Genomic DNA, 27,881 nt, shown 5'->3' with positions numbered 1-27,881 from the left:
TTTCAAATTCATGTTGACCTCCTTCCGATCTGCCCTTTCACTTGCCAAACAGGACTACTACATCCAGCTGACCAACTCTCTTGGCTCTAACCCTCGCCTTCTCTTTGCCACGCTGAACTCCCTCCTTAAAAGTGCCTTCGCTTTCTCCTCAGACTCTAGCCGAGTACTTTCATGACAAGGTTCAAAAGATTAACCTTGAATTCTCAATCAAACCACCTCCACCCTCCCCCCCCCCCTAGTCCATTCCCCCAACCCTCCAACCCCTTCCTCCTTTTCCACCTTCTCTGATGTCACTGATGAGGAAACTGCAAATCTTCTTTCCTCGTCCAAACGTACCACCTGCCCTTCTGATCCCATTCCCACTCACCTACTTAACACTATCTCCCCCACTGTCATCCCTTTTATCCGTCATATCCTCAATCTTTCGCTTTCCACTGCGATTGTTCCTGATGCCTTCAAACATGCTGTAGTCACACCACTCCTTAAAAAACCTTCACTGGACCCTACCTGCCCCTCTAGCTATCGGCCCATCTCCCTCCTCCCTTTCCTCTCCAAGATACTTGAACGTGCTGTTCACCGCCGCTGCCTCGACTTCCTTTCATCTCGAGCTATTCTTGACCCGCTCCAATCTGGCTTTCGCTCTCTTCACTCGACTGAAACGGCACTTGCCAAAGTCTCCAATGACCTGTTACTGGCCAAATCTAAAGGTCTCTACTCTATTCTCATCCTCCTCGACCTATCTGCTGCTTTTGATACTGTTGATCACACCTTACTCCTTGATACATTATCCTCTCTTGGATTCCGGGGCCCTGTTCTTTCCTGGTTCTCTTCCTATCTCTCCCAACGTACTCTTAGCGTATACTCTGGTGGTTCCTCCTCCACATCTATCCCGCTAACAGTCAGTGTACCCCAAGGATCTGTCCTAGGACCTCTCCTCTTCTCCATCTATACCTCTTCCCTTGGTACTCTGATCTCATCCCATGGCTTTCAATACCACCTTTATGCTGATGATACCCAGATCTACCTCTCTGCACCAGATATCTCAGCTGAAATCCAGACCAAAGTATCGGCCTGCCTGTCTGACATCGCTGCCTGGATGTCTTGCCGCCACCTGAAACTAAACATGACCAAAACCGAGCTTCTCCTCTTTCCCCCTAAACCTGCCTCTCATCTCCCCCCATTCTCTATTTTGGTAGATAACACTCTCATCCTCCCTGTCCCGTCTGCGCGCAACCTTGGAGTCATCTTTGACTCCGCTCTCTCCTTCTCTGCTCATATTCAGCAGATTGCCAAAACCTGTCGTTTCTTTCTCTATAATATTAACAAAATTCGCCCTTTCCTCTCCGAGGACGCTACCAAAACCCTTACCCACACCCTTATCACCTCTCGCCTAGACTACTGCAATTTGCTTCTCGCTGGTCTCCCACTCAGTCATCTATCTCCTCTTCAATCTGTCCAAAACTCTGCTGCGCGTCTTATATTCCACCAGAGTCGCTATGCTCACGTTAGCCCTCTCCTCAAGTCGCTTCACTGGCTCCCTATCCGCTTCCGCATACGGTTCAAACTTCTTCTTTTGATCTACAAGTGCATCCACTCCGCAGCTCCTCAGTACCTTTCCGCTCATCTCTCCCTACACTCCTCCCCGTGAACTCCGTTCGCTGGGTAAATGTCTACTGTCGTCCCTTTTCTCCCCCACTGCTAACTCCCGGCTCCGTTCCTTCTATCTCACTGCTCCCTATGCCTGGAATAGACTCCCTGAGCCAGTACGTCAGGCTCAGTCTCTGGCTGTCTTCAAATCTAGGCTTAAAGCCCACCTCTTTGCTACTGCTTTCGACTCCTAACCATGACTCTCTTACTCAACACCCTCACTTATCACCCCTACCACTGCAATTTCCCCACTCCTAGCTGTCTGTTCGTCTGTCCAATTTAGATTGTAAGCTCTGTTGAGCAGGGACTGTCTTTTCATGTTAATTTGTACAGCGCTGCGTAAGTCTAGTAGCGCTATAGAAATTTTTAATAGTAGTAATAGTAGTAGACCTCAAAGACTCTTCACAAACAATATTGGATAACTTAATACTAGGGTTAAACACTAAACCATCACTAAAGGTCACCAAATCCAGTTGATGTCCCCTATTATGATTTGGACATAATTCAAATTAGATAGAAAGGAGCATAGTTAATTTCTTCTTCTGTCTTGTAGATCTTCCATGGGTAAATTAGGCCTTACCTGCTAATTTGCTTTCCTTTAGTCCCTCCGGACCGGCCTAGAATGTGACTGATGGGTTGTGAACCTTCCAGCAGGTGGAGACTGAGAAACAAACTGTGACTCTAGCGAGCCAATAAGAGCCCTTGCCAGCTAGAGAAAGATCCAGTAATAAGGTACCAAAGTAGAAGTAAAGCAACCGAAGAAATAACTGACCTGTGCATCCAAACACCTGAGCAGCCACCGGCATATTGCCAACATAGGGTGAGTGCCTACAAACATATTCTTCTCCTGCATAACAGGACATTTAGAAAACCAGAACATACTTTTTTTTAATACAGAAATAAACTACAAAAACTAGCAACACAGCTCCGAACAAAGAAACATCTCTTAACCCCTGAAAACACAGATATCTGAAAGGAGGGATCTGGGCCGGTCCGGAGGGACTAAAGGAAAGCAAATTAGCAGGTAAGGTCTAATTTACCCTTCCTTAGCATCCCTATGGATCGGCCCAGAATGCGACTGATGGGAAGTAACAAAGCAGTGAAATTATGGGAGGGACCCTAGTAGCCCCGCCGTCAAGACGTGTGCTCCGAAAGCAATCCGCCAACAACTGAGGACATCAAAACGATAGTGCTACGACCAAGTCGCCGCCCTACAAATGTCCTCCGGAGGCACCAGACAATACTCTGCCCAAGATGCTACCTGATCCCTTGTAGAGTGAGCTTTAACATGCTCTGGAACAGGTTTCCCAGAAAGAAGGTAAACTGAGGCAATCATTTCTTTAAGCCACCGAGAAATAGTGGGCTTAGAGGCTATGAACCCTTTGCATGACCCTCCGATCAGAACAAACAAACAATCGGATCGCAGAATGTCATCAGTAGACTTGATATAGTGTTTCAACACCCGTTTGACATCCAAACACTTCAAATGCCGCTGCTCCTCTGACCCGGAAAAAGAACCTAACACAGGCAATACCACTGGCTGAGATACCTGAAAACGAGTCACAACCTTGGGAAGAAAGGAAGGAACTGGCCAAAAAACTACTCGATCGGAACAGAACTCCAAAAACGGTGATCTACACGACAGCGTCTGCAACTCCGAACCTCGCCTAGCCAAAGCAACGGCCACCAAAAATACTGTCTTCAGAGTCAAGTCTTTCAGAGTACAGGACGACAAAGGCTCAAAGGGAGGCTTAGTAAGAACCGAAAGAACTAAATTCAGATCCCAAGAAGGAAAAAAACATTGAGACGGGGGACGAAGAAGATTAACCCCCCTCAAAAAACACACCACATCCGGATGACTAGCTAGAGATCTCCCTTGGACACGACCACAAAAACATGTAAAAGCTGCAATCTGCACTTTAAGAGAAGCCAAAGCAAGGCCTTTGTCATAACCCCAATGCAAAAAAATCCAAAATTTGCGGAACAGAGGCACAAAAAGGAGATAAACTAAACTCCTTACACCACGCCTCAAAAATCGTCAAGATGCGCACATAATTCAAAGAGGTAGAATGGCGATGAGAGCGAAGCATAGTAGCAATGCTTTCTTAGTCAGCTTAGCCCTCTCAAGAGCCAGGCCATAAGACAGAATCGACCAGATCTGGAAAAACCACCGGACCCTGCGTCAACAGATCTTGCGTGACAGGAAGTCTGAAGGGAACATCTATCAGAAGACGCCGCAGGTCGGCGTACCACGGTCTGCGAGGCCAATCCGGTGCTGTTAAGATCAGACGCCCCCCCCCCCCCATGAGTCTCGACCTTCTGAACAAGACGCCCTATCAGAGGCCATGGAGGAAAAGCATACAGTAGACCGGTTGGCCAGGATTGAAGCAGAGCGTCCAAGCCCTGCGCTTTGGGATCCTTGCGACAACTGAAGAACAGAGGAAGTTTTGAATTGCCAGCGGAAGCAAACAGATCCATCCTGGGACACCCCAACAATTGACCAGTTGCCAAAACGCCACTTCGCTTAGCGACCACTCCCCAGGATCGAGCAAGTGACAACTGAGAAAATCTGCTTGAAAGTTTAGGGCTCCTGCCATGTGAGCTGCTGATAGAGCTACCAGATGGACCTCTGCCCACTGAAACAGCAGCGACGCCTCTTGCTCCAATGGTAGGCTCCTCATCCCTCCTTGCCGATTGATATATGCTACCGCGGTGGCATTGTCTGACATCACTCGGACTGCTCCGCCCCTCAGAAAATGAAGAAAACTATATAGCGCCAGACGAATTGCTCTGGCCTCCAATAGGTTGATTGAAAAAAAATGTCTCATGTGGAGACCAGAGACCCTGAGCATACTGTCCCTGACAGTGAGCTCCCCAGCCTTGGAGACTGGCATCTGTCGTCACCACAGTCCAGCTGAGCTGATCCAGAGGCATACCTTTGGTCAGATTGGCCTCTTAAAGCCACCATTGAAGACTGGTCCTCACTTGGAGCGAAAGTGGTAATCTTTGATGAAGAGAATCAGTCTGGGACGACCATCTCGACAGAAGTGACCTCTGGAGAAGCCTCATCTGAGCCCTGGCCCAGGGCACCGCCTCGATCGTTGCCACCATGGATCCCAGAACCTGTAGATAGTCCCTTGCCGAAGGTCTCAAATTCTGCAAGAACTGACGAATCTAAGACTGCAACTTGAGGACACGGGCCGGGGGAAGAAACATGCGACCCTGCTTTGTGTCGAACAGGACTCCTAGATACTCTATCGACTGAGAAGGCTGAAGACGGCTCTTCTGCATATTGACTACCCAACCTAGGGACTGTAAGAATTCTACCACCCGAGCTGTCACCTGAACACTCTCGTGGTAAGACTTTGCCCGGATCAACAAATCATCTAAGTAAGGATGGACTAAAATGCCCTCCGTTCTGAGAGCTGTAGCTACAACAACCATGACCTTGGTAAACGTACGAGGAGCAGTCGCAAGTCCGAAGGGAAGAGCCCGAAACTGAAAATGGTGACCTAGCACCGCAAAACGAAGGAAACGTTGATGTGCAGGACGAATAGGAATGTGGAAATAGGCTTCTGTAAGATCAAGAGAAGTCAGAAACTCCCCGGACCGTACTGCAACAATGATGGTACGCAAAGTCTCCATACGAAACGAGGGCACCTTGAGAGCTCGATTGACCGCCTTGAGATCTAAAATCGGTTGGAAGGAACCCTCTTTCTTGGGTTTCCACAAAGTAAATGGAGTAACGGCCTTGACGCTGTTCCGCCAAAGGGACTGGACAAATCACTCGAAGGTCCAGAAGTCTGCGAAGAGTATCCCTGACTGCTTTGGCCTTGATGCGAGAACGGCAAGGGGATTCTAGGAAAGCATCTGACACAGGATGAGCAAACTCTAAGGCGTACCCGTCTTGAATAACCTCTAGTACCCACTGGTCCGAAGTAATCTGGGCCCACCTCCCTTGAAATTGTGCCAACCGAGCACCTACTTGGACTAGAGGCTGGGCCCGCAAACCTTCATTGTTGAGGACGGGAGGAGGAGGAAAGGGAATTCCCTGCCTCTCGACCTCCTCTACGACCGCCGCGAAAGGACTGAGTCCTTTGGAAAAATCTGGAACATTGTACCGGAAAAACTCTGCCCGACCGATGACGACCTGAGAAAGTGCCACGGCCAGAATCTCTGGGACGATCCTCCGGCAACCTTGGCACCTTAGCTCACTCAGGCTATGCACCAACTTGTCTAATTCTTCACCAAACAGAAAAGAACCCTGAAAGGGAAATTTACTAAGTTTGAACTTAGAAGCCGCATCCACCGACCAGCCACGCAGCCATAGAGTACGACGGGCCGACACGGATAGAGCCAGAGACTTAGAAGAAGCCCAAAGCAAATCATAAAGAGCATCTGCCAAAAAGGCCGAACCCATTTCCAACTTTGCCACTTTAACATCAATAGCTGAAAGATCATCCGAAGAACAGTCCAAAACCCTTTCTCACCAGCGGAAACAAGCTCTCGCTACTAAGGACCCACAAACTGCAGCCTGCACTGCCAGAGCAGAAACATCAAAGGAATTCTTCAGCAAAGATTCAATACGGTGATCCTGGGTACACCGTGTTTCGCTTAGTAACCACGGAAACTACCGCATCCATTACTGGGGGGGGGGGGGGCGCAAAAGATCTTTATCAGAATCAGGAACCCGATAAAGTCTGACCATAGATCTCGCAAGCCTAAAAACAGAATCAGGAACCTCCCACTGAGCCTGAATAATATCCCTAATATCTTGATGCATAGGAAAAGACTTACCTGCTCTGCGAATACCCTTGATCAGCAAATCCACCTTTCTAGGCTCAGTCACCTGGATATCTTGGTCATCAAAACGCAAAGTAGAAGAAACCTGAGAAATAAGCTTGTGAAGTTCAAATCCTTACCACCGAAGGATCCTGCCCCGCAGGAAGAGATTCTTCTGCATCTATGGACGTCATCTACTTAGATTTAAGCAAGGCTTTTGGCACAGTTCCCCACAGGAGGCTCTTGCATAAACTAGAAGGGCTGAAGATAGGACCCGAAGTGGTGAACTGGATTAGGAACTGGTTGACGGGCAGACGCCAGAGGGTGGTGGTAAATGGAGTTCGCTCGGAGGAGGGAAAGGTGAGTAGTGGAGTGCCTCAGGGATCGGTGCTGGGGCCCATTCTGTTCAATATATTTGTGAGTGACATTGCCGAAGGGTTAGAAGGTGAAGTTTGCCTTTTTGCGGATGACACCAAGATTTGCAACAGAGTGGACACCCCGGAGGGAGTGGAAAACATGAAAAAAGATCTGAAGAAGCTGGAAGAATGGTCTAACGTTTGGCAATTAAAATTCAATGCGAAGAAATACAAAGTGATGCACTTAGGGAGTAGAAATCCAAGGGAGGCGTATGTGTTAGGTGGGGAGACCCTGATAGACACGGACGGGGAGAGGGATCTTGGGGTGATAGTATCTGAGGACCTGAAGGCGATGAAACAGTGCGACAAGGCGGTGGCCGTAGCGAAGAAAGGAGGTTTTAATGCCCCTGTATAAGACGTTGGTGAGGCCCCACCTGGAGTATTGTGTTCAGTTTTGGAGGCCGTACTTGCGAAGGATGTTAAAAAAATGGAAGCGGTGCAAAGAAAAGCTACGAGGGTGGTATGGGAGTTGCGTTCCAAGACGTATGAAGAGAGACTTGCTGACCTGAACATGTATACTCTGGAGGAAAGGAGGAACAGGGGTGATATGATACAGACGTTCAAATATCTGAAAGGTATTAATCCGCAAACGAATCTTTTCCGGAGATGGGAAGGCGGTAGAACGAGAGGACATGAAATGAGATTGAAGGGGGGCAGACTCAGGAAAGATGTCAGGAAGTATTTCTTCACGGAGAGGGTGGTGAATGCTTGGAATGCCCTCCCGCGGGAGATGGTGGAGATGAAAACGGTAACGGAATTCAAACATGCGTGGGATAGGCATAAAGGAATCCTGTGCAGAAGGAATGGATCCACAGAAGCTTAGCTGAAATTGGGTGGCGGGGTGAAGAGGGGTTGGTGGTTGAGAGGCTAGGATAGGGGAGGGCAGACTTATACGGGGTCTGTGCCGGAGCCGGTGATGGGAGGCGGGACTGGTGGTTGGGAGGCGGGAAATACTGCTGGACAGAATTATACGGTCTGTGCCCTGAAAAAGACAGGTACAAATCAAGGTAAGGTATACACATATGAGTTTATCGTGGGCAGACTAGATGGACCGTGCTGGTCTTTTTCTGCCGTCATCTACTATGTTACTATGTATCTGCTGTCTGTTCCAGGTCCTCAGAAAACTGCTCCTCAGGAAACCACGCCTCCTCTTCTAAGGATGGCATTTCCTGATCAGGGGAAAAAGAAAAATCCTGTTCTGCCTCCACAGAGTGTCTGACCCGTTTTTGAGCCAAAGAGGCACCCTCCAGAGATCTTTTTCCTGGAGGGTCCACAGGAGCAGCTTTGTCCAGCAGAAAGGCTTGGTACATCTGTACCACGAATTCAGGAGGAAATCCTCCTTCACCCGCTGCCAAAATGGGAGTTTGAGTAGTAGGCAGAGGCACAGCAGACAGAGGGGTATGGGGCGCAGCAGTCAACGAGACATCCAAAATGGCGGCGTTTCCCGCCGAAACTAGCACCGAGAGAGAGGGAGATGCGACCACTGCTAAAACGCCCGAATTGGACCCCCAAGCCGACGACGCTTACGATTTCCCGGCTCCTGCACCCTGCTCCACTAAACCCTCTGCAGCAGTGCAGTATTTACACACACCACTCGCACAAATACCCCGCCGCTCACAGACGGAACAGCGGCAAAGTTTTTCCGACATCACTGTCAGCTGATCACAAAGAAGAAAGCAAAGGCGCGTTTAGAAACACAGGAAAAGACCGAAGGAGCTGCCCTGCTTGTTTTAAAACAGACCAAAACACGGCTCTGTTCTCAAATAACAGACCGGTTGGCCCCCTTTTTTTTAAGTAGCTGCCTCTCCCTGCCTCCAAAGCTCTTCCCATGAAGAGCTTGAGGAAACCTTGTTTTTTTTTTTTAATAAAGAATGCTAGCTATCAAATAAAGCAGCCAGCACCAAAAATCATCAGGGAGGGTATGGGGGAGGGACTCGGCCCCCCGAGTGTAACACACCAGAGGCACTAAGAGACCCTCACGGGCCTCTGCCTCTGTGAACCAGGTTTTTTTTTTTTTTAAGATGCACAGGAACCTTTACCACAAAGAGAAATAAAGTACAGAATAGAAAGAAAGGACTGAGACAAAAGGGCTCACCACCTTCCACCTGCTGGAGACTGAGATTACTAGATCTTTCTCTAGCTGGCAAGGGCTCTTATTGGCTCGCTAGAGTCACAGTTTTTTTCTCAGTCTCCACCTGCTGGAAGGCATGCACAACCCATCAGTCACATTCTGGGCAGGGCCGGAGGGACGCTAAGGAAATGTATGTTAACTTCACCCACGATTAGACTAATTGCTTTCCAGGGAGTTTTTTTTTTTTTTAACAAATTCACAAAAGTGAGGCACCAATTTGTAGAATTACTTCTTAAGGACTAATATACTGAAGCACATCAAAGCAAATAGAAACATTAATGCACATTAAGCATGTGAACACATATATCATCAGTCATATAATTTAGGAAACTAGTCCATGTCAGTTCTCTTCTCATTAACTTAAACCAGACTAACAGAATATTTAACAAGCTGCACTGAACGCAAAATCATGCAACTATGTACTGTGATTTGTACTAACCCACCAGCAATATAAAAACTCCACGGGTAAGTCAAACTTTATCACTTACATCAGTTATGTCCCCTGTCACTATCTTCTCTATTCCCAACAGCCCATTCAATAGTATAGATTTCCTCAACCCCATGACATAAAGGATTTTGCAGACCTGATCTTACCCCCAAGCACAACCATCTCCATCAGGTGCCTCCTCCATGTCCACAGGCAGCCAACTCTGTCCAAAGTAGGGAAACAGTGGGAGGAGGAGAGAGGAGGATGGCTCATCCCACCACCACTGATTTCCTAAATGGTCCCAAATGATTTTAGTAAATATATGCAGAAAGAATTTTATACTTACTTGTTACAGAAGGGTGAGTCACTTCAAAAGTCTCTAATTCAGGATGATCCATAAACGGGAGATTTTCCTCTTGTTTAACACTCAGTGAGAACACAGAGGTTACCACTGGAAGACCTGCTATGAGAAAACATGTCAAGAAGGTTTCACCAAGGATCTGATAGTATTAAATTAGGAAACAGAGTTTAAGTCTCCAAATGTTTGATGTTAATGATCCATCTCCTGTGATATAAAAACGCAGTGGCGTAGGAAGGGGGGGGGGTCCACCCCGGGTGCACGCCGCTGGGGGGGGTGTCGACTCTGCTGGTTCCCTGCTCCCTCCCTCGCTTCTCAACGCAAGTAAGAATGCGCTCCGGAGGGGGGAGGGTGCACAGCGGCGACCCACCCAGGGTGTCAGCCGCCCTCGCTACGGCACTGTAAAAACGCAAAGCCGTTTAAAACCAAAACATCTACTTACTCTTGGTGGGATCATTCAGGTTTTCTTTTCCCTCCCATTCAAAGTGTTGAGTGAAATATTTCTCATCTTCCTTTTTAATCTTAAATATAACATCAGGATTAGCAATTGAATAACCTGTTAAGAAGTAGGAAAACAACATTTAAATTAGAACCTTCTCTGACATCTGGTTACCATCAGAAGGGAGTTACACATTGCCCAGTATAGCTGAGTAGTGTGCAGCTAATAGTTGTAGTTCTCAGCCAGAAATCTGGGTGGCGAGTCCTCTCTCTGGTCTTCTGTGCCAAATTTTTCTTGGTATAGAAAAGGGAGACAGACTATGAAGCCTTCAGTTTAAGAACAGAGCAGCACCTTCTGCAGAGCCTGCTGTAGTGAGCTATTTCACTGGTTCCTGTTGGATATGGAATGACATCAGAATCCAGGTCCTAAATTTCAGGTGTCCATGGGACCTGGGATTTTTCCATGCTAATTGTATACTATGCTTGTGCAGTACATGAGAGAGAAGACATATTTACCTCGTGACATGAGAATGTCATGAATCTCCTTGATGACCCTCTTATACAGTTCCTTCTGCCATTCTCCTAAAATGTCCCACTCCACTTCCAAAAAACAAGCAGCAACATCCTTGAACGTGATCGATGCCTGGAATAGCCAGGAGGACACATTCAGTCACACTTTCATTATGATGTTCCCTTAAATATGCAATATTTTGAGCAGATATACTGTTGCTTAGAGAACACTGGAAATCTCTCACGTTAGGTTGATAAAGTAGTTGGAAGTAGAAGAGATGAGAGGGAGAGAAGAATGTTGCTCGGTGTCTGAAGGCAAGAAAACGAAGAGTGTTGGGGTGAGGGCTGAGGAGAGAGAAAATGTGTGTCTACTGATGTTATTGCTATGCTACAATCTGTTTGGAAAGGACAGAGATGGCAGAGTAAGGGGATGACTAGTTCTGTATCAATAATATCAAAGTGGCTGAAAGCCAGAGGGCACGGGGAAAGAAAGAGGTGAACTTGGCCATCCACAGACTGACTCAGATGGAAGGACAGAGATCTGGCTGAAGACATACAAAAGGTGAGAATGAAGGGAGAAACATTGGTAGGAGTCTTTAACCTGCTGGACATGGATTGCAGCATCTTGTGTGCAGGCTAGGGAAGCCCGTAGTAGTTTTGCAAGTGTTAATGCAGCCAGGAACATCACACACTCCTGGCTGCATAATTGCACAATAGTGGGCCCCAATCCTGAGCCTATAGTCTATTTACCTATCCTTTGCTTTTAATAATGACATTCCTTTTTCTTTGTTAATATAATTGTGAACCGCTATGATTCTCATTTGGAATCACGGTCTATCAAAACGTTTAGTAAACATAAGCATATTAAAGGAATCAGGAATGTGTCAAACAGGAAGCTCTCATTCCCGTCTCCTATTTTCAGAAATCCCTGGAGCAGATTCTCTACTGCAGTGTTTCCCAAGTCTAGTCCTGGAGTACTTCTTGCCAGTCAGGGTCTCAGGATATCCACAATCAGTACGTTTTTACTAGCAAAACAGGTGCTGCTGGTACTCAAATGCTATGCCACCCTTCAGGAGTGAGGTGTTTGTATTGTTGTTCGAATATTGTGGGATCCACCCCACAATAGCCAGGCCTCCTGCAACCAGTCACAAAATCTATGACAAGGCAGAATTGGTGTGTAGAACCTAAGCTCTTTCGTTAAAACTTGGGGATCATGGGTCAATTTTAGCTGACAATGGAAAAGGTGCCAGTACTCAGTACCCCCTCAAAAAAAGCCCTGTCCACAATGAATATGCATGAACTTGATTTGAATATGCTACCTCCATTATATACAAATGCATATTCATTGTGGATATCCTAAAAACCTGACTGGCAAGGAGTACTCCAGGACCGGACTTGGGGAACACTGCTCTAGGGAATTATAAATTCTTCAGACTTTGTACTGCAAGTCTTCTATCAAAAACCATTAAATTACTGCTCTACTCCAAAACAAACAAGCAAATACAAAGGAAGCCTGCAAGAGCAGCAAAGGGAACAGTTTTCCTTTTTGTGCTGGCAGTGGCACCCTGTATAAGTGAGAAGAGAAAATAATTTCTTGCCTGATCAGAAGAAACTCGGGCAGACATTTTTCTTCTGTTTTCCCCTCTGGATTCTGCAGCTGCTGGGATGGATTCAGGCAAGAGATTTCCCTTTTCCTGGAAGGATGAATAAAACAGGAGGATAGACTGATCCCTCAGATAAATTCCTTCTTCTCCCTCTCTACAGATCTGGGACTGGGTTGCAGTCCCTAGAAATAAGATAAAGCTTTCTTTTCTTCTGTGTCTATTCCGCTGCCGCACTTTGCAATCCTGCAGACAAAGGTGAAACAGAAAGCAGCAAAGCATACTCAGATCACTTCATCCCTCCCCCTTGAAGAGGTCATCTAGGGTATCCCTCTTCCTTAAGGTAGATCTGTACAAGTCAAGGTGGTTAGAACAGGAGACTGAATGAGCCTATCTAGTGGGCTAAACCAGAAGGCGGAGCTTGCCACCATTTTCATTCACCCAAAACAATAGCAAAAGATTAGAAATAACAGACTGCCTATGGGTGGTCCATCTGAAAAAAGTCTAAAGCTGTTCTTGTTGGATAGGCAGTACCTTAAAAGGTGGACGACAAAAGACTTTTTAAAACTTATTTGACAACATTTTAAATGTATTTTAAAGCTTCCCATATATAAATAGGAAATTATTGTAGCTTGTAGAAACAGCACTTATAAACTCTGTATTTTGTGTTCGTTTTCCCACACTTTTCTATACAATACAGATGGCCAAATTTTAGTGATGAAAACTTGTTTATTGATGGGTTCATTGTAACTTATTTATTTATTTAATACATTTATAACCCGCCTATCCAACCATCTAGGCAAGGAACCATAAACACTCATAAAATGCACAAACTGTACAAAAAAAAAAACCCTTACAAGCAGCCAAACCCCAGCAAGCCTCTGCCTCAATATCCGAGTTGCCAGGTACCCGGTCCCCAAACCCGCCCAAAAAGTTCACACCCCCACCCCTGCCGTCACCAACCCCGCCTCCGCCATCATCGACCACGCCTCCTCCCTCATCGACCCCGCCTCATCCGTCATCGGCCCCCCACCTCCTCCGTCATCAGCCCCACCCAAAATGTCACTAGCCCCGCCCCCCACAGCCCAAAAAACCACACAAAAAACGCGGAAAAAACTCAAAAACAAGCCCAAGAAACCGCGACCCGCAGCGGGCAAAAATTTCCCGCAGCGGGTCACAGAAAACCGCCCAATTGGGCGGGAAAACCGCCCACCTGGCCATCAATCAAACACCTTACAAAACAATCAGGTCTTTAACAGCTTCTTAAATTAAGACCTAGATACAAGTTAGCACATGGCAGCAAAGAATTCCACAAATTGTTGTTGTACTCTGCCTTGAGAAATGTAAACCCTCTAGTGGTTGAGCGGGTAATTATAATAAGTAAAGAAATAAATATATAGGAATGTCACAGTTTCAAATAGGGTTCCCAAATAAACTCCACGCAACCAAGGGATTTGACAAGAAAAATAAAAAATATATATTTTATTAAATAGTAAAGTAAATAGAAACATTTGGATATGTTCCTAAATGTTGGTACCAACTGTTAAAGTTTGCTGGTATTAAATAAAAATAGTGCAAGGTGTTAAATACTTGGTGATAAGTTACAAAGGCAATAAGATGTTCAAATTTACAATTACAGTTACCAAGACCCCGACCCCACTTCTGCAATAACATAAAACATCCCAAACATATACACCACCCCAATTATTGTATTCAGATCTGAGATATATATATATATATATATATATATATATATATATATATATATATATATATACTAGCCGTTAAGCCCGTAACATCGGGCTAGTTTTTTGTTTTCCTATGCCCCCCCCCCCCCGGGTCCACCAACTCTGCTCTCTCCCCTGCCCTACCCCCAGCGTGTTTCCCTCAGTTCCGCCCTCTCCTTCCCTCCCTGCTCCCTCCTCCTCCGATTTCCACGCCCATGTCCAAGCCCTCCTCCCTATTGGGCTGTACTGCTGGTGGAGGCGGGGCTTGGACTTCTACACTCTTAGCGTTCTGAGTGTACTGCGCATTTGCAGGTGAGTTGGTCGCTTGCCGTTTATATGTTTGATTGGGTGCATGTGTGTTTGGGTCAGAGAGTGAGTGAGAAAGAAAGTGTTTCTCTCTGATAAAGAGACAGACAGCGTGAGAGTGAGCTCTCACAGTGGTGGTGGTCAGTGGCTCTGTTTATCCATTTGTTATAAGCTGCAAATCAGGGTTTTTTTTGTTGTCCCCCTCCCCTTCTTAGAATATTGTGTGTGGGTCTGTGTGTGAGAGAAATGAAGTGTGTTTCTGTGGAAAAGAGACAGTGAGTGTGAGAGTGAGCAGCAAGTGTGTGTGTGCGTGTGTGTCTCTGTATGTGAGTGAGTGAGTGAGAGAGAGTGCTTGTGAGCTGTTAGTACTCCCTGTCTCATTGGAGGTTCAGTGTCACCTTGTAGTCAGTTGTTGGAGCTGTGTGGCAGTGGAGGTTCAGTGTCTCCTTGTAGTCAGTTGTTGGAGCTGTGTGGCAGTGGAGGTTCAGTGTCTCCTTGTAGTCAGTTGTTGGAGCTGTTTGGCAGTGGAGGTTCAGTGTCTCCTTGTAGTCAGTTGTTGGAGCTGTGTGGCAGTGGAGGTTCAGTGTCTCCTTGTAGTCAGTTGTTGGAGCTGTGTGGCAGTGGAGGTTCAGTGTCTCCTTGTAGTCAGTTGTTGGAGCTGTTTGGCAGTGGAGGTTCAGGGTCTCCTTGTAGTCAGTTGTTGGAGCTGTGTGGCAGTGGAGGTTCAGTGTCTCCTTGTAGTCAGTTGTTGGAGCTGTTTGGCAGTGGAGGTTCAGTGTCTCCTTGTAGTCAGTTGTTGGAGCTGTGTGGCAGTGGAGGTTCAGTGTCTCCTTGTAGTCAGTTGTTGGAGCTGTGTGGCAGTGGAGGTTCAGTGTCTCCTTGTAGTCAGTTGTTGGAGCTGTTTGGCAGTGGAGGTTCAGTGTCTCCTTGTAGTCAGTTGTTGGAGCTGTGTGGCAGTGGAGAATCAGTGTCTCCTTGTTCTCAGTTGTTGGAGCTGTGTGGCAGTGGAGGTTCAGTGTCTCTTTTTAGGCAGTTGTTAGAGCAGTTTGAAAGGCAGGCTTGTTTTTCAGTGTGTGCCGGTCTCCCTCCCCCCCTTCCCCGCATACATGTTGTTGTTGTTCCGCCCCTTCTGCTGACTCGTGCTGTTCAGTGAGCCAAAGGGGCGGGACAGCTATGTCTTTGCTTCATGCTGCAAAGCAGGACTTGTGTGTGTGTGTGCTGCGAGTGAATGCACCTGTTTACCTTTTTCTGTTGGCCCCAGAACGTTTTTTGATCCCTGCTTAGTTTCTGCTGCAGGTTTTTTTGTTGCCTCGGCCACTTCGTCGTTCCTGCTGTGCCCTTGTACATGGTGGTTCTCTTCTCCATCCTCCCTCCCTCCCCACCGATGTCCACGCCCCCCTCCTTCCCTCCCTATTGGCTGCATTATGTCCTCCTCCGATTTCCACGCCCTCTCCCTATTGGCTGCATTACATCCTCCTCCGATTTCCACGCCCCTTCCCCTCCCTATTGGCTGCATTACGTCCTCCTCCGATTTCCACGCCCCCTCCCTATTGGCTGCATTACGTCCTCCTTCAATTTCCACGCCCCCTCCCCTCCCTATTGGCTGCATTATGTCCTCCTCCGATTTCCACGCCCTCTCCCTATTGGCTGCATTACATCCTCCTCCGATTTCCACGCCCCTTCCCCTCCCTATTGGCTGCATTACGTCCTCCTCCGATTTCCACGCCCCCTCCCTATTGGCTGCATTACGTCCTCCTCCGATTTCCACGCCCCCTCCTTCCCTCCCTATTGGCTGCATTATGTCCTCCTCCGATTTCCACGCCCCCTCCCTATTGGCTGCATTACATCCTCCTCCGATTTCCACGCCCCCTCCCCTCCCTATTGGCTGCATTACGTTTGGTACAGGAACAGGAGCTGCTAGTGGCGGTGGGGTTTGGAGTGTTGCTCCTTGAACATTCGGTCTCTACTGCGCATTTGCGGGTGAGTACGGTCACTCGCAATTTATATGTTTGATATATATATATATATATATATTTCAATTTGTGTGCACACAATAATGTTACCGGTGTATCAAACCTTCACTAGATCCATGAAGGAGTGTGCAAGCTGGGGCAGAGAAGGGCATGCTCAGGCAAGAAGAGGGAGTGTTACAAGAAATGATTTATCTTGGGGGGAAAGAGCTCTAGAGCACTTGCTACTGTTTATAATTTAAGAGCAGGCACTGTATTTATAAGTTTTAGGATATTAATTTCTCCACCAATCACCAAAGGTGATAATTGCAATAAATTAAATAAATTATGTATATATAAAAGATACCATATACTCAGAACACAAAGAGACCGTATTTTTAGCTTCAAAAAGGTTGATTTAATATACAATTGCACACGAGAGGTAGGTTTTTTAAAAAGGATCTTAGAACAGAGAATTTGTGCATAAAATAGAACAAAGTAGCAGGTCTAGATCAAAAGTTATGTTACTTACAAGTCCTGGTTATGGCAGCTGAGAGAGAAAAAGTCTTTTGGAAAAGTTCTATTATTCAGCAGAGTGATGAGCCATGTGGCCGAGGTAGTAGCAGGACGCTGGACATCCTCGCAGCTTCTGCAGAGATAGATCTGGATTGCTTGCAGCTGAAGAGAGAATCTCAATCTTGGGGAACAGCTTTTGCTTTTATATCTTGCAAGCTGCAGGAGGATATGCCATGTGGATCTTTGTCCTGGTTTCCTGGTTTCCACATGACCCTTGGGCATTTGCAAAGCATTGTGGTATCTTGGTCTCATGTCTTATGATATCACAAGACTTGCTGTCTGGATCTTGCTGACAAATGGTCTTTTGATGTGAAAAGGCTTCCTGCTCAGTCTCTGGAGCAGATACACATTACAAGTCCTTCCTTTCTGCACATGTCTGAAAGCTGATGGGAGGGGCAGGTATACCTTTGACAAGCAAATGTCTTGTTTATGGTTTCCCCTCTGAAGTCTTTGTTATTAATAGCTGGAGTTATGCTTTCTCCAGACTATCTGTCTGCTGGTGGAGATGTCTATGTGATTCTTCAAGTAGCCACCTTAGTCATGCTTTTGTTCAGTCTTTTTAGGTGGGAGGGCAGAGAGAGTTTTATTTCTCTTTGAAGCACTGTACCGTTTTGTCTCTTAAATGTCTTTGTAATTAACTAGTCCTACTACCAGAAATTCCCAAGGAAAAGGGGAAAGAAGGTACATCTTTTAAAAGCTGCCTTTTTATATTGATAAAATAATTCTGAGAGTTGGCTTATACCATAACAGGAGCTGCAGGCTGGAGGCGAAGATCAAACCCAAGCAGGAGTGAGCTGCAGGCTGGAAGAGAAGGACCCACTCACGAGCCCCAGATGAAGAGAGAGAACTGGTGAGTACTGTAAGGGGCCAGGCACTAAAGCAGACAGGAACAGAGGAGGAGGAGGAGAAGGGGTCTGGAGCGAGCCGGGGACAAAAGAGGAGCTGTAGCAGTAGCCACAGAGGCCATTCTTCAGACAGAGAGAGCAGAGGAGGAAGAGGGACCACACTGGGAAGCTGAGACATGTTGGGAGCAGTGCAGAGCTGAATAGAGAGCAGCGTGGCAAGGTTCCTGAATCCCAGAGAAGTCCACCCAGCGCATCCCTCCGTATGTGTGTTTGCCCGTCCAGAGAGAAGAGAGAGCCGGCCGTGTGACTGCCTGTCCTGTAAAGAAGAGACCTATCCGGAAAGGGAAGAAGCCCCCCAAAGAGAGAGACAGAGTGACCCCCCCCCCCTGCACTGAGTGCCCAGACTCCAAAGGACCTTTTTTTAGAGTGTCTGCCAGCGTGAGTGTCTGCCTCAGGGGGATCCAGCGCAGAAGCCTGCTGGTTTGAGTGTCCGCACCTAAGTGAGCCTACCCTGGGGAAAGAGCTGCCCAGCCTAAGCCTCGAGCCCTATGAGTGCCTGCAGTTGAGGGCCTGCCTTTAGGAGATTTAGCTTAGCAGTCCATCAGTGTGAGTAGAGGGTGGGTGTATAACAGAATAAAAGAAAAGGGGTCATGTTTTGGGAGGGCTAGATAGGAATTTCCCCTGCTTATCTTTTTATTTGAATTTAGTTAGCCCACAAGGTCCCTTGCCAAAGAAACTACTGATTGAGGTTAGCACACACACCGAGCACAGGGAGTCAGGATTTTCGTTTTTTTGAGCTTTTTGAGTCAGAGCAGTAGGTATCCTGGAGTTCCTGAGCCGGTGAGCTGACCTCGCCAACCGAGATGTGGATGTGGAGAAGACCAAGGTACCCAACGCAAGAGAGCAGCGATGCTAGCGAAGATTTGATACACCGGTAACATTATTGTGGCTTACATAAATTTGTTAATATTGTCAGTACAGGGTGTCAGATCAGGTTCAGTTAGTAATGTGTAGTGATTAGGAAGGGAAAAGAAAAAAAAAAGGGGAGGAAGGAAGAGAGTGTTTAGGGAAATTATAGGGTAAGCATTCAGAGTTGAGTGGTTTGGTGAGGTGACTTAGTGGGCTATAGGTTTTCATTATAGGCCTTGTTGAAGAAGAATGTCTTCAGAGATTTTCGAAAGATAGTTGTTTCATTGATTGCTTTCAAGTCTGTTGCTAATGCATTCCATAACTGCGCGCTCATGTAAGAGAAGGTAGAGGCATGCATCAGCTTGTATTTAAGTCCTTTGCAGCTGGGGTAATGCAAGTTGAGAAATTTGCAGGATGATCGTGTGGCGTTTCTGGAAGGCAGGTCTAGGAGGTTTAGCATGTAGATTGGGGCGTCTGCGTGGATGATTTTGTGTACAATCGAGCAGATCTTGAACGCAATGCGTTCCTTAAGTGGGAGCCAGTGAAGTTTCTCTCTTAGGGGTTTTGCATTTTCATATTTGGTTTTTCCAAATATGAGTCTGGCGGCCGTATTCTGGGCAGTTTGGAGTTTTTTGATTGTCTGTTCTTTGCACCCGGCGTACAGTGCATTGCAGTAATCCAGATGACTTATTACCATTGGGAAGAAAGGTTTTACTCTTTTGAGCTTCCACATGGTGTAGAACATCTTTTTCGTCATGTTTTTCATGTGGGTATCAAGAGTGAGGTTTCGATCTAGGGTGACTCCAAGAATTCTCAAGTTTTGTGAGACAGGGATGGAGCAGTATTGTGTGCTTATAGTGGTGAAGTTTTTTTGTGTTATGTTGTGAAGTGAGTATAAGATATTGTGTTTTTTCTGCGTTAAGTTTTAGTTGGAATGCTTCTGCCCAAGTGTGCATTATTTGGAGGCTTCAGTTGATCTCGTTGGTGATTTCAGATAGATCGTGTTTGAATGGGATGTATATTGTGACGTCATCTGCATATATGTAGGGGTTGAGGTTTTGATTGGCCAGTAGTTTGGCTAGAGGTATCATCATTAGGTTGAATAATGTTGGTGAGAGAGGGGATCCCTGAGGAACTCCACATTCAGGTTTCCATGGGGGTGATCTGTCCATGTTTATTGTTACTTGGTATGATCTTGTGGTCAAGAATCCTTTGAACCATTTGAGAACTGTGCCTCCTACCCTAAAGTATTCTAGTATATGTATTAGTATATCATGGTTAACCATGTCAAAGGCACTGGACATGTCGAATTGCAGGAGGAAGATGTTGTTGCCAGTCGTAATTGCCTGTTTAAATGAGTTCATTGCAGACACTAGTACAGTTTCGGTGCTGTGATTCGACCGAAATCCTGATTGAGACTCGTGCAGAATTGAGTGATTATTTAGGTATTCATTAAGTTGTTTCGTCACTATGCCTTCCATGAATTTGGTCATGAGTGGGATCGATGCTACTGGTCGGTAGTTGGTTAGGTCTATTGTGCATCTTTCGGTAGCGGGGTGAGTAGGATGTTTCCTTTGTCCATGGGAAAGAGTCCATTTTGAAGTCTGTAATTTATGTGGTTCGAGAGGTCTGTTTTGAATTGTTTGGGTGCGGATCTTATTAAGCTGTTAGGACAGATGTCTAGTTTGTACTGCGATTGGCATATTTTCCGAGCCAACGTGAGATTTCCTTTACTGAGAGCATGTCAAAGTCGGTCCATGATCGGTCTGCTGGGCATTCTCCGGGTTTTGGGTCTAGACATTCAAGGATATTTGTGTAGTCCGTTGTGTTGGTAGGTATCATGTGTCGGAGCTTTATGATTTTTTAGTTCAAGTAGTTTGCCAGGTTGGTTGCTGATGGGGTATCTGAGTTGTTCGAGGTGACCTTGGTAGTGTTTAGAAGATTGTTTACGAGTGAGAAGAGTTTGTGTGTATCCTTGTAGTTTGGTCCTATTTTGGTTTTGTAATATATCAGATCTGAGCACAATAATTGGGGTTGTGTACATGTTTGGGATGTTTTATGTTATTGCAGCAGTGGGGTCGGGGTCTTGGTAACTGTAATTGTAGTTATGAACATCTTATTGCCTTTGTGACCTATCACAAAGTATTTGACACCTTGCACTATTTTTATTTAATACTAGCAAACTTTAATAATTGGTACCAACATTTAGGAACATAACCAACAAGTGTTTCTATTTATTTTATCACTTAATAAAACATTTAATATTTTTTTCTTGTCAAATCCCTTGGCTGCGTGGAGTTTATTTGGGAACCCTATTTGAAACTGTGACATTTCTATATATTTATTTCTTTAATTACCCGCTCCACGACTAGGAGGTTTACACTATGATAAAATGAGAACGGTTAAAAACAAACTTAGAGGGGCAACTGAGAGGGTAAAAACTGTACAACAGGCATGGATGCTATTCAAAAATACCATCCTGGAGGCCCAGGCCAAACATATTCCACGAATTAGAAAAGAAAGACGGAAGTCCAAAAGACAGCCGGCATGGTTAAAGTGAAGGAAGCTATTAGGGCTAAAAGAAACACCTTCAGAAAATGGAAGAAGGAACCATCTGAAAATAACAAGAAGCAGCATAAGGAGTGTCAAAACAAATGCAAGGCTCAGATAAAGAAGGTCAAGAGGGATTACGGAAAAAAAAGATAGCATCAGAGGCAAAAAAACAAAAATTTTTTTCAGTATATTAAAAGGAGGAAGCCAGCAAAAGAATCGGTTGGTATTTTCAAGCGGACGAGTCGGAGAAACTTACTGAATTCACAGTAAACCTGGAGGATGTAATGGGGCAGTTTGGCAAACTGAAGAGTAGCAAATCACCTGGACCGGATGGTATTCATCCTAGAGTATTGATAGAACTGAAAAATGAACTTGCGGAGCTACTGTTAGTGATATGCAATTTATCCTTAAAATTGAGTGTGGTACCGGAAAATTGGAGGGTGGCCAATGTAACGCCGATTTTTTCAGGGGAGATCTGGGAAATTATACTGGTGAGTCTGACGTCGGAGCTGGGGAAAATGGTAGAGGCTATTATTAAAAACATAATTACAGAGCACATCCTAGGACATGGATTACTGAGACCAAGTCAGTACGGCTTTAGTGTGGGGAAATCTTGCCTGTGAAAGATCCATCCCTCCTCCAGGGGTCCGCAGGATCTTGCCTCTGCCTTGGATACTCCGGCTACAAAACAGGATTTTGGTCCCAACCTCCTAGCCCACTGTAGTCCACAAGGCAGGCTCACAGAAATCAAAACTCAAAAAGAAAATCAGCAAGTTTCTTTATGTTTTCTGGGATTCACAGTCCAGCAGTTTCAAATAAAAAAAAAATAAAGCAGGCATCCAAAACGCAATCCCACTGTTTCTCCTCTCAGGGCACAAGTCCAACAGGGGTAAAAAAAACAACTCAAACCCCACTGCTTCCAGAACTCAGTTTGTTCCCCCTTAAGCAGTCTTGCAGCCCAGGGTTCTCCTCCTCCCCTCCCACCCTTGGGAGGGAGGTGCAGTCCAACAAACTACACAAAGAAAAAAAATACAATGCAACCTGTTCCCTCACGGGCCTTGGCAAACAGTTCCAACAAACAGCTTCTTTGTGCTTTAGCCCCCAGTTCCAACTAAACAACTTCCCCTCGCTGTGAACAGGTCACACCGGGGGAGGGAATAATAAGTCCTCCTCAGAACAGCACTCTTTTACACACAGTTCAAACACAGCCTGAACTCTCTTTTTGGGGAGAAGTAAAGGTCCCACCCTTTCTAGGTCACTCTCTCAATACACTGACCCTACTCCCGCATGACCCTCTCTCTTTCCCCTTCCAGCCCAGCTGCCATACCACGAGTTCACCTGCTTTTTCAGTTTTTTTCCTAAGGAGTGAGCCCAGGCGGTGAGGTCCATTGGTTCCTCCAGGCTCTCCTCTCTCTCTCTCTTTCCTCGGCTTCTTGCCATTCCATGGGCTCCTCGTCCCACCCACTTTTCAGCTGTTCCTCTTTCATTTGATTACTCTCCAGGGGCCCCCCCTTGCCTTGTCAGAGTTTTCCCCTGGGGCCTGCTGGGGAAGATAATCTCTGTACCAGTGCTTGCCCCGGGGCTGCTGGGTAGTGTTTGTGCTTTTCGTGCCACACCTCCAGAGTCTCCAATCACGGCTGGGCACTACTCACACAATATAATCCCCTCAACCGGTACCTTAAGAACCAGACAGCTGGTAGTACTATTTAGACTGCAACAAAGACAAAAAGAGACCAAGGAAGCGCTTCCTGGGGTTAACACTGGTTTATTTAATTATCCAGAGGTTAGGATAAAAAAATAAGAAAATAGTCAAGTATAGTCTAGTATAGAAAAGAGGAGAAAAACATGAATTGACAATGGAAAGTGATCAGGTCAGGCTCTCTATCCCCTGGCATGGGGCAGAGTGCACTATACACTGACCAACTTCTTATCTGGCAAAGACATAATATATAGAACTTTCTTTCCCTTACAGTACAAAAGAGCAAGAGAGAGGGAGGGACTTTTCCCTCCTTAATTAGCATCTTGTAAATACAGTCAGGATACAGTCAGGATCTTTATGACAAAGGATGAGCATGGCATATGTTTACATTTCTTTTAGAAGTTACATTTTGGTCTATTGTCATGAAGTGACAGGGTGTTTTTAGATTAATATCTCTCTTCTGGTCATACCTTCAAAAGAATATATTTCAGGTCTTTTGATCTTTTTGTTTTAGTATATTTTCCTTTATTCTTATTTATTATTCTAATTCTAAGAAGAGGAGGCAAGAGTTAATTACTTTCCTTTTGGAGGTCATGCTTTCTCAGGCTTCTGATAGCCCAAGTCATTCTTATTCTAAAGACTAAAACTGCTTCCTTACAGATAGGTGTTAGATTTCTCTCTTGCCTGCTCAGATCCTGAGTTGATATCATAACATGGGTTTTCTTTGTGTTCAGAGAGAACTATTGTTGCCTGTCATAAAACTATTGCCATTTGGCTCCAGAGATCCTTTTCTTAAAGGAGTTCGGTCTGCCTCTCCTTTGTGAGATACAGTATGGATCTTTTGTGTTAGACAGAAAGATGTCTTCTGCAAGTGTTATGTGTTATGTCCTCTTACAGTTACAACAAAAGAGTCTTTGAAGTGGCCTTTCCTCAAAGGACATGGGAAAGAAACTCTGTCTCTGGAATTCCCTTAGGCCATTCACACTTAGTGGGAGAAATTGTTATGCAAGAGGAGAGAGAAAGGGTGGGGAGAATTGCTATTCCAGCAAGCTTTCCCCTGTTTTTGGAAAGAGAAAAACCTCCATTTCTCCCTGTCCAAATATGAGGAATTTATTCTGTATATTAAATAATTGGAGGCCTTCCACCTCCTACAGTAGTGTAGTCTTTTTCTCTCCTCCATTTTCCAGGGGGCACTAACCTTTCTCTTCTCTCTCTTTGGGGAAGTAGTAAAGGCAAGGCTCTGTTCTGTCTCCTTCTGCTCTTGAGCCTCCTCACTTCTTCCCCTTCCATCTGCTCCACCCCCCTTGTCCTCCCCTTCACATGCCTGACCAATTTACTTCAATTCTTTGAAGGAGTAAACAAACATGTGGACAAAGGGGAGCCGGTTGATATTGTGTATATGGATTTTCAAAAGGCGTTTGACAAGGTACCTCATGAAATGCTACAGATGAAATTGGAGGGTCATGGGAGAGGAGGTAATGTCCTAGTGTGGATTAAAAACTGGTTGAAGGACAGGAAACAGAGAGTGGGGTTAAATGGGCAGTATTCACAATGGAGAAGGGTAGTTAGTGGGGTTCCTCAGGGGTCAGTGCTAGGACCGCTGCTCTTTAATCTATATATATAAAAGGCACCTCCAATGTTCAAATGAAGCCTCAAGCCGGAACTTGAGGTGCCCGAGATATCCGGTTTGGCCTTAAGTGTCTGCCCCACCCTCACGTCACAACGTGATGACGTCGAGGGCGGAGCAAAGACACTCGATGAATCAAGGAAGCCCAGCTCTATTTCCACTCCCCACGAGGTTCGTCACCTCCTCTCTCCACCCCCGCCCCAAGTTCGCAGCTTCCCCACCCTCTCCACTCGCCCACGAGATCGCTACTTCCCCTCGCCACCCCCCCCCAAGGTCGCCTCTTTCAAACTCCACCCCCCCCCCCGAGTTCACCGCTTCACCTCTCAGCCCCACCCCCTGAAGTCGCCGCTTCCCATATCCACCCTCCCCCCTCAAAGATCACCACTTATCTTAAAAACAAACAAAAAAAACTGAAACGCAGGCAGCCTTCAGCCATTGGCTGTCTGCTCTGCAGCCACTCATCTCTCCTCTCACTGGCCCTGGAGCGCAGGAACAGGAAGTTCAAAACAACTTCCTGGTACCTGTGCTCCTACGGGGACAGAAAGAGGAGAGAGGAGCAGCAACTCAGCACACAATCAATGCCTGGATGCTGCATTCAGTGCCTGGGAGCAAAGAACAGGGAGGGAGGAGGGCAGACTGGAAAGTTGACGGTGAGCAGAGGGGGAGGAAGAGGAGCACAGAAGGGGAAGGGGAATGCACCACCTGCTTAAAACACTCACACATATACACACACACACTCTTTCAAACACATACACTCACTCTGAGGGGGGGAGAGTGGCCTGGAACTTGGAGCGTGACTGGGGCGGTGAGAGGAGGGGGATGAAGAGGGGCACAGGAGGGGAATGCACCACCTGCTTAAAAAACACTCACACATACACAGAAACACACACACACACTCTTTCAAACACACACACTCTCTCCCTCAATCAATCACTCACACACACACACACAAAGTCTATATCAAACGCACACTCACATTATTTCTCACACACACACACTCATTCTCACACACACACTCTCACACAGACAGCCTCACTCTATGTCACACACACTCGCACATTCACTCAGTCTCTCTCACACAGTCACTCTCACACACACACTCTCTCAAACATACACACTACCGATGAAAACCATGCTAGCGCCCGTTTCATTTCTCTCAGAAACTAGCCTTTTTTTACTAGTATATTTATAAATGATTTAGAGATGGGAGTAACTAGCGAGGCCGACGGACAGGAGCCCTGGTGAAGAGCTCCAGAGCCGAGGGCACTCCCGGGCTGATCTAGCCCTCCGGGCCGCGATTCGAGGAGTGATCGGGGCATCTGGCGGTGGGGAGGCAGCAGGGATAAGCCATAGCTGTCTTTCACGGCTTCGGGTGGCTGCCTCGGGAAGCACACCGACACCTGGACACGGCGCCATTGGCGACCAGGCCAGACCACGTTGCCAGCGGTAAGCCTGACCACGCGACTGGCGGGGGGGGGGGTGCACCAACCGCAGAGCCGGAGGTGCCCCGTGTGTTGCGGCGCGGGCAAGGGACGGCACTTGTGCAGACTGTATACCCTGGTGGGATAGGAGAACCGCTGATTCACAGGAGCAAGTGACCCCAGTGATCCAGGTCGGTGATCGACTGGAGGGCAGGACCACAGAGAGCGAAGGCCCAGTAGTCGACTGCTGCTTGGTCTGGACCGAGGACCCCACCGGTGGAAGGAGTTGGGAGGTGCTGACAATCTAGGACGTCCCTGGGCACCCCACCCAGGCCGGCCCACGCCTGGAACGAGCATCGGGTGGCAACGGAGCATAAACAGCCTTCCCGGCTGACCGCGCCATTCGCCAGCACGCCGGACGAGAGAGGCTGGAGAGCGGCGGAAGGTGACAGAGCAGAGGCGGCCTATCCCCCCCACTCGTTCGCCTGTTTAGCGGGAACCGGAATGGACTCCCTGCAGACGGACAAGAACGAGCACGACGGTGTGGATACAGCAGTCACAGGCTGCCTAATGTGATTTGAGTGAACACCGATGACAACAACGCAGGTCAGTAGAAACAGAGATCAGCCAAATAACTTCCTTGCTCTAAGGGGTCCAGATAGGCCCAATTCCACTCCAATCTATAACAACTCCTTAAAGACTCATAAGCTCACAAGCTCATTTCTAGTATATGAGACGGCTGCATGTAGCACAGGAAACAGAGACTAACCAAGCAGCTTCTTGGCTTACAACAGACCAGACAGGATCACTCCCACACCGTCACATGTTGGAAACAGAACCAGCCGAGAAACATGAGTTTAAAATAACTCTTAAGTTCACCTTCACAAACACCTAGAAAACTCCTATAAAAAAAAAAAAAAAAAAATAACCACCACCCCCACCTTAAAGGGAATCCCAAAGATAAACAACAAAATGAAGCCATACCACAAAGGAAAGAAAGGACATAATAAACCTACACAACTAGAGAACAGACAACTTAAGAAAATCATCACAACTACGAACACAAAAGACCCCTACCAAATCATTCAGGTACCGCATTCAATTCAAGCTTCTGCTACTAACCTACAAATGTACTCGATCTGCAGCCCCTCCTTACCTCTCAACCCTCATCTCCCCTTACGTTCCTACCCGTAACCTCCGCTCTCAAGACAAATCCCTCCTTTCAGTACCCTTCTCCACCACCGCCAACTCCAGGCTCCGCCCTTTCTGCCTCGCCTCACCCCACGCGTGGAACTAACTCCCCGAGCCCATACGCCAGGCCCCCTCCCTGCCAATCTTCAAATCTCTGCTTAAAGCCCACCTCTTCAATGTCGCCTTCGACACCTAACCTCTACACCTCTACCCAGGAAATCTAGACTGCCCCAACTTGACATTTCGTTCTTTAGATTGTAAGCTCCTTTGAGCAGGGACAGTCCTTCCTTGTTTATTTTGTACAGCGCTGCGTAACCCTAGTAGCGCTCTAGAAATGTTAAGTAGTAGTAGTAGTAGTAGTAGGATACATAAACGCCAGATCAGTAGTAAATAAAACAATAACAATAACTGACTGGATCACGGCAGACAATCTTGACCTAGTACCAGTGGCGTACCAAGGGGGGGGCGGTGGGGGCGGTCCGCCCTGGGTGCACGCCGCTGGGGGGTGCCGCGGTGCGCGCCTGTCAGCTGAGTTCGCTAACTTCGCTAACTTCGTTGCAGCTCCCTCTGCCCCGGAACAGGTTACTTCCTGTTCCGGCCGGGGCAGAGGGAGCTGCAGCGAAGTTAGCGAACTCAGCTGACAGGCGCCCACCGTGGCACACCCCCCCAGCGGCGTGCACCCGGGGGGGGGGGCGCGCTGCACCCGGGGAGGGGGCGCATCGGCGATCCGCCCCGGGTGTCATGCTGGCTAGGATCGCCACTGCCTAG

The 27,881-nt window shown here is 46.9% G+C and overlaps 1 protein-coding gene across 1 annotated transcript in view; it reads right to left on the bottom strand.

Annotated features, from left to right (window-relative positions):
• The window catches only part of LOC115464532 (zinc finger protein 585A-like), a 512,786-nt gene that overhangs the window by 26,894 nt on the left and 458,011 nt on the right, over positions 1–27,881 (bottom strand). The window contains exon 6 of the mRNA XM_030194902.1: positions 17,274–17,290. Within this exon, the coding sequence (XP_030050762.1) occupies positions 17,274–17,290 (17 nt within the window). The remainder of the gene's footprint in view (positions 1–17,273; positions 17,291–27,881) is intronic.

The sequence above is a fragment of the Microcaecilia unicolor genome, chromosome 1 (genome assembly GCF_901765095.1).
Source record: "Microcaecilia unicolor chromosome 1, aMicUni1.1, whole genome shotgun sequence".
NCBI lineage: Eukaryota > Metazoa > Chordata > Amphibia > Gymnophiona > Siphonopidae > Microcaecilia > Microcaecilia unicolor.
The sequence above is the reverse complement of the archived record's forward strand: the minus strand, read 5'-3'. Positions and strand labels throughout refer to the sequence as shown.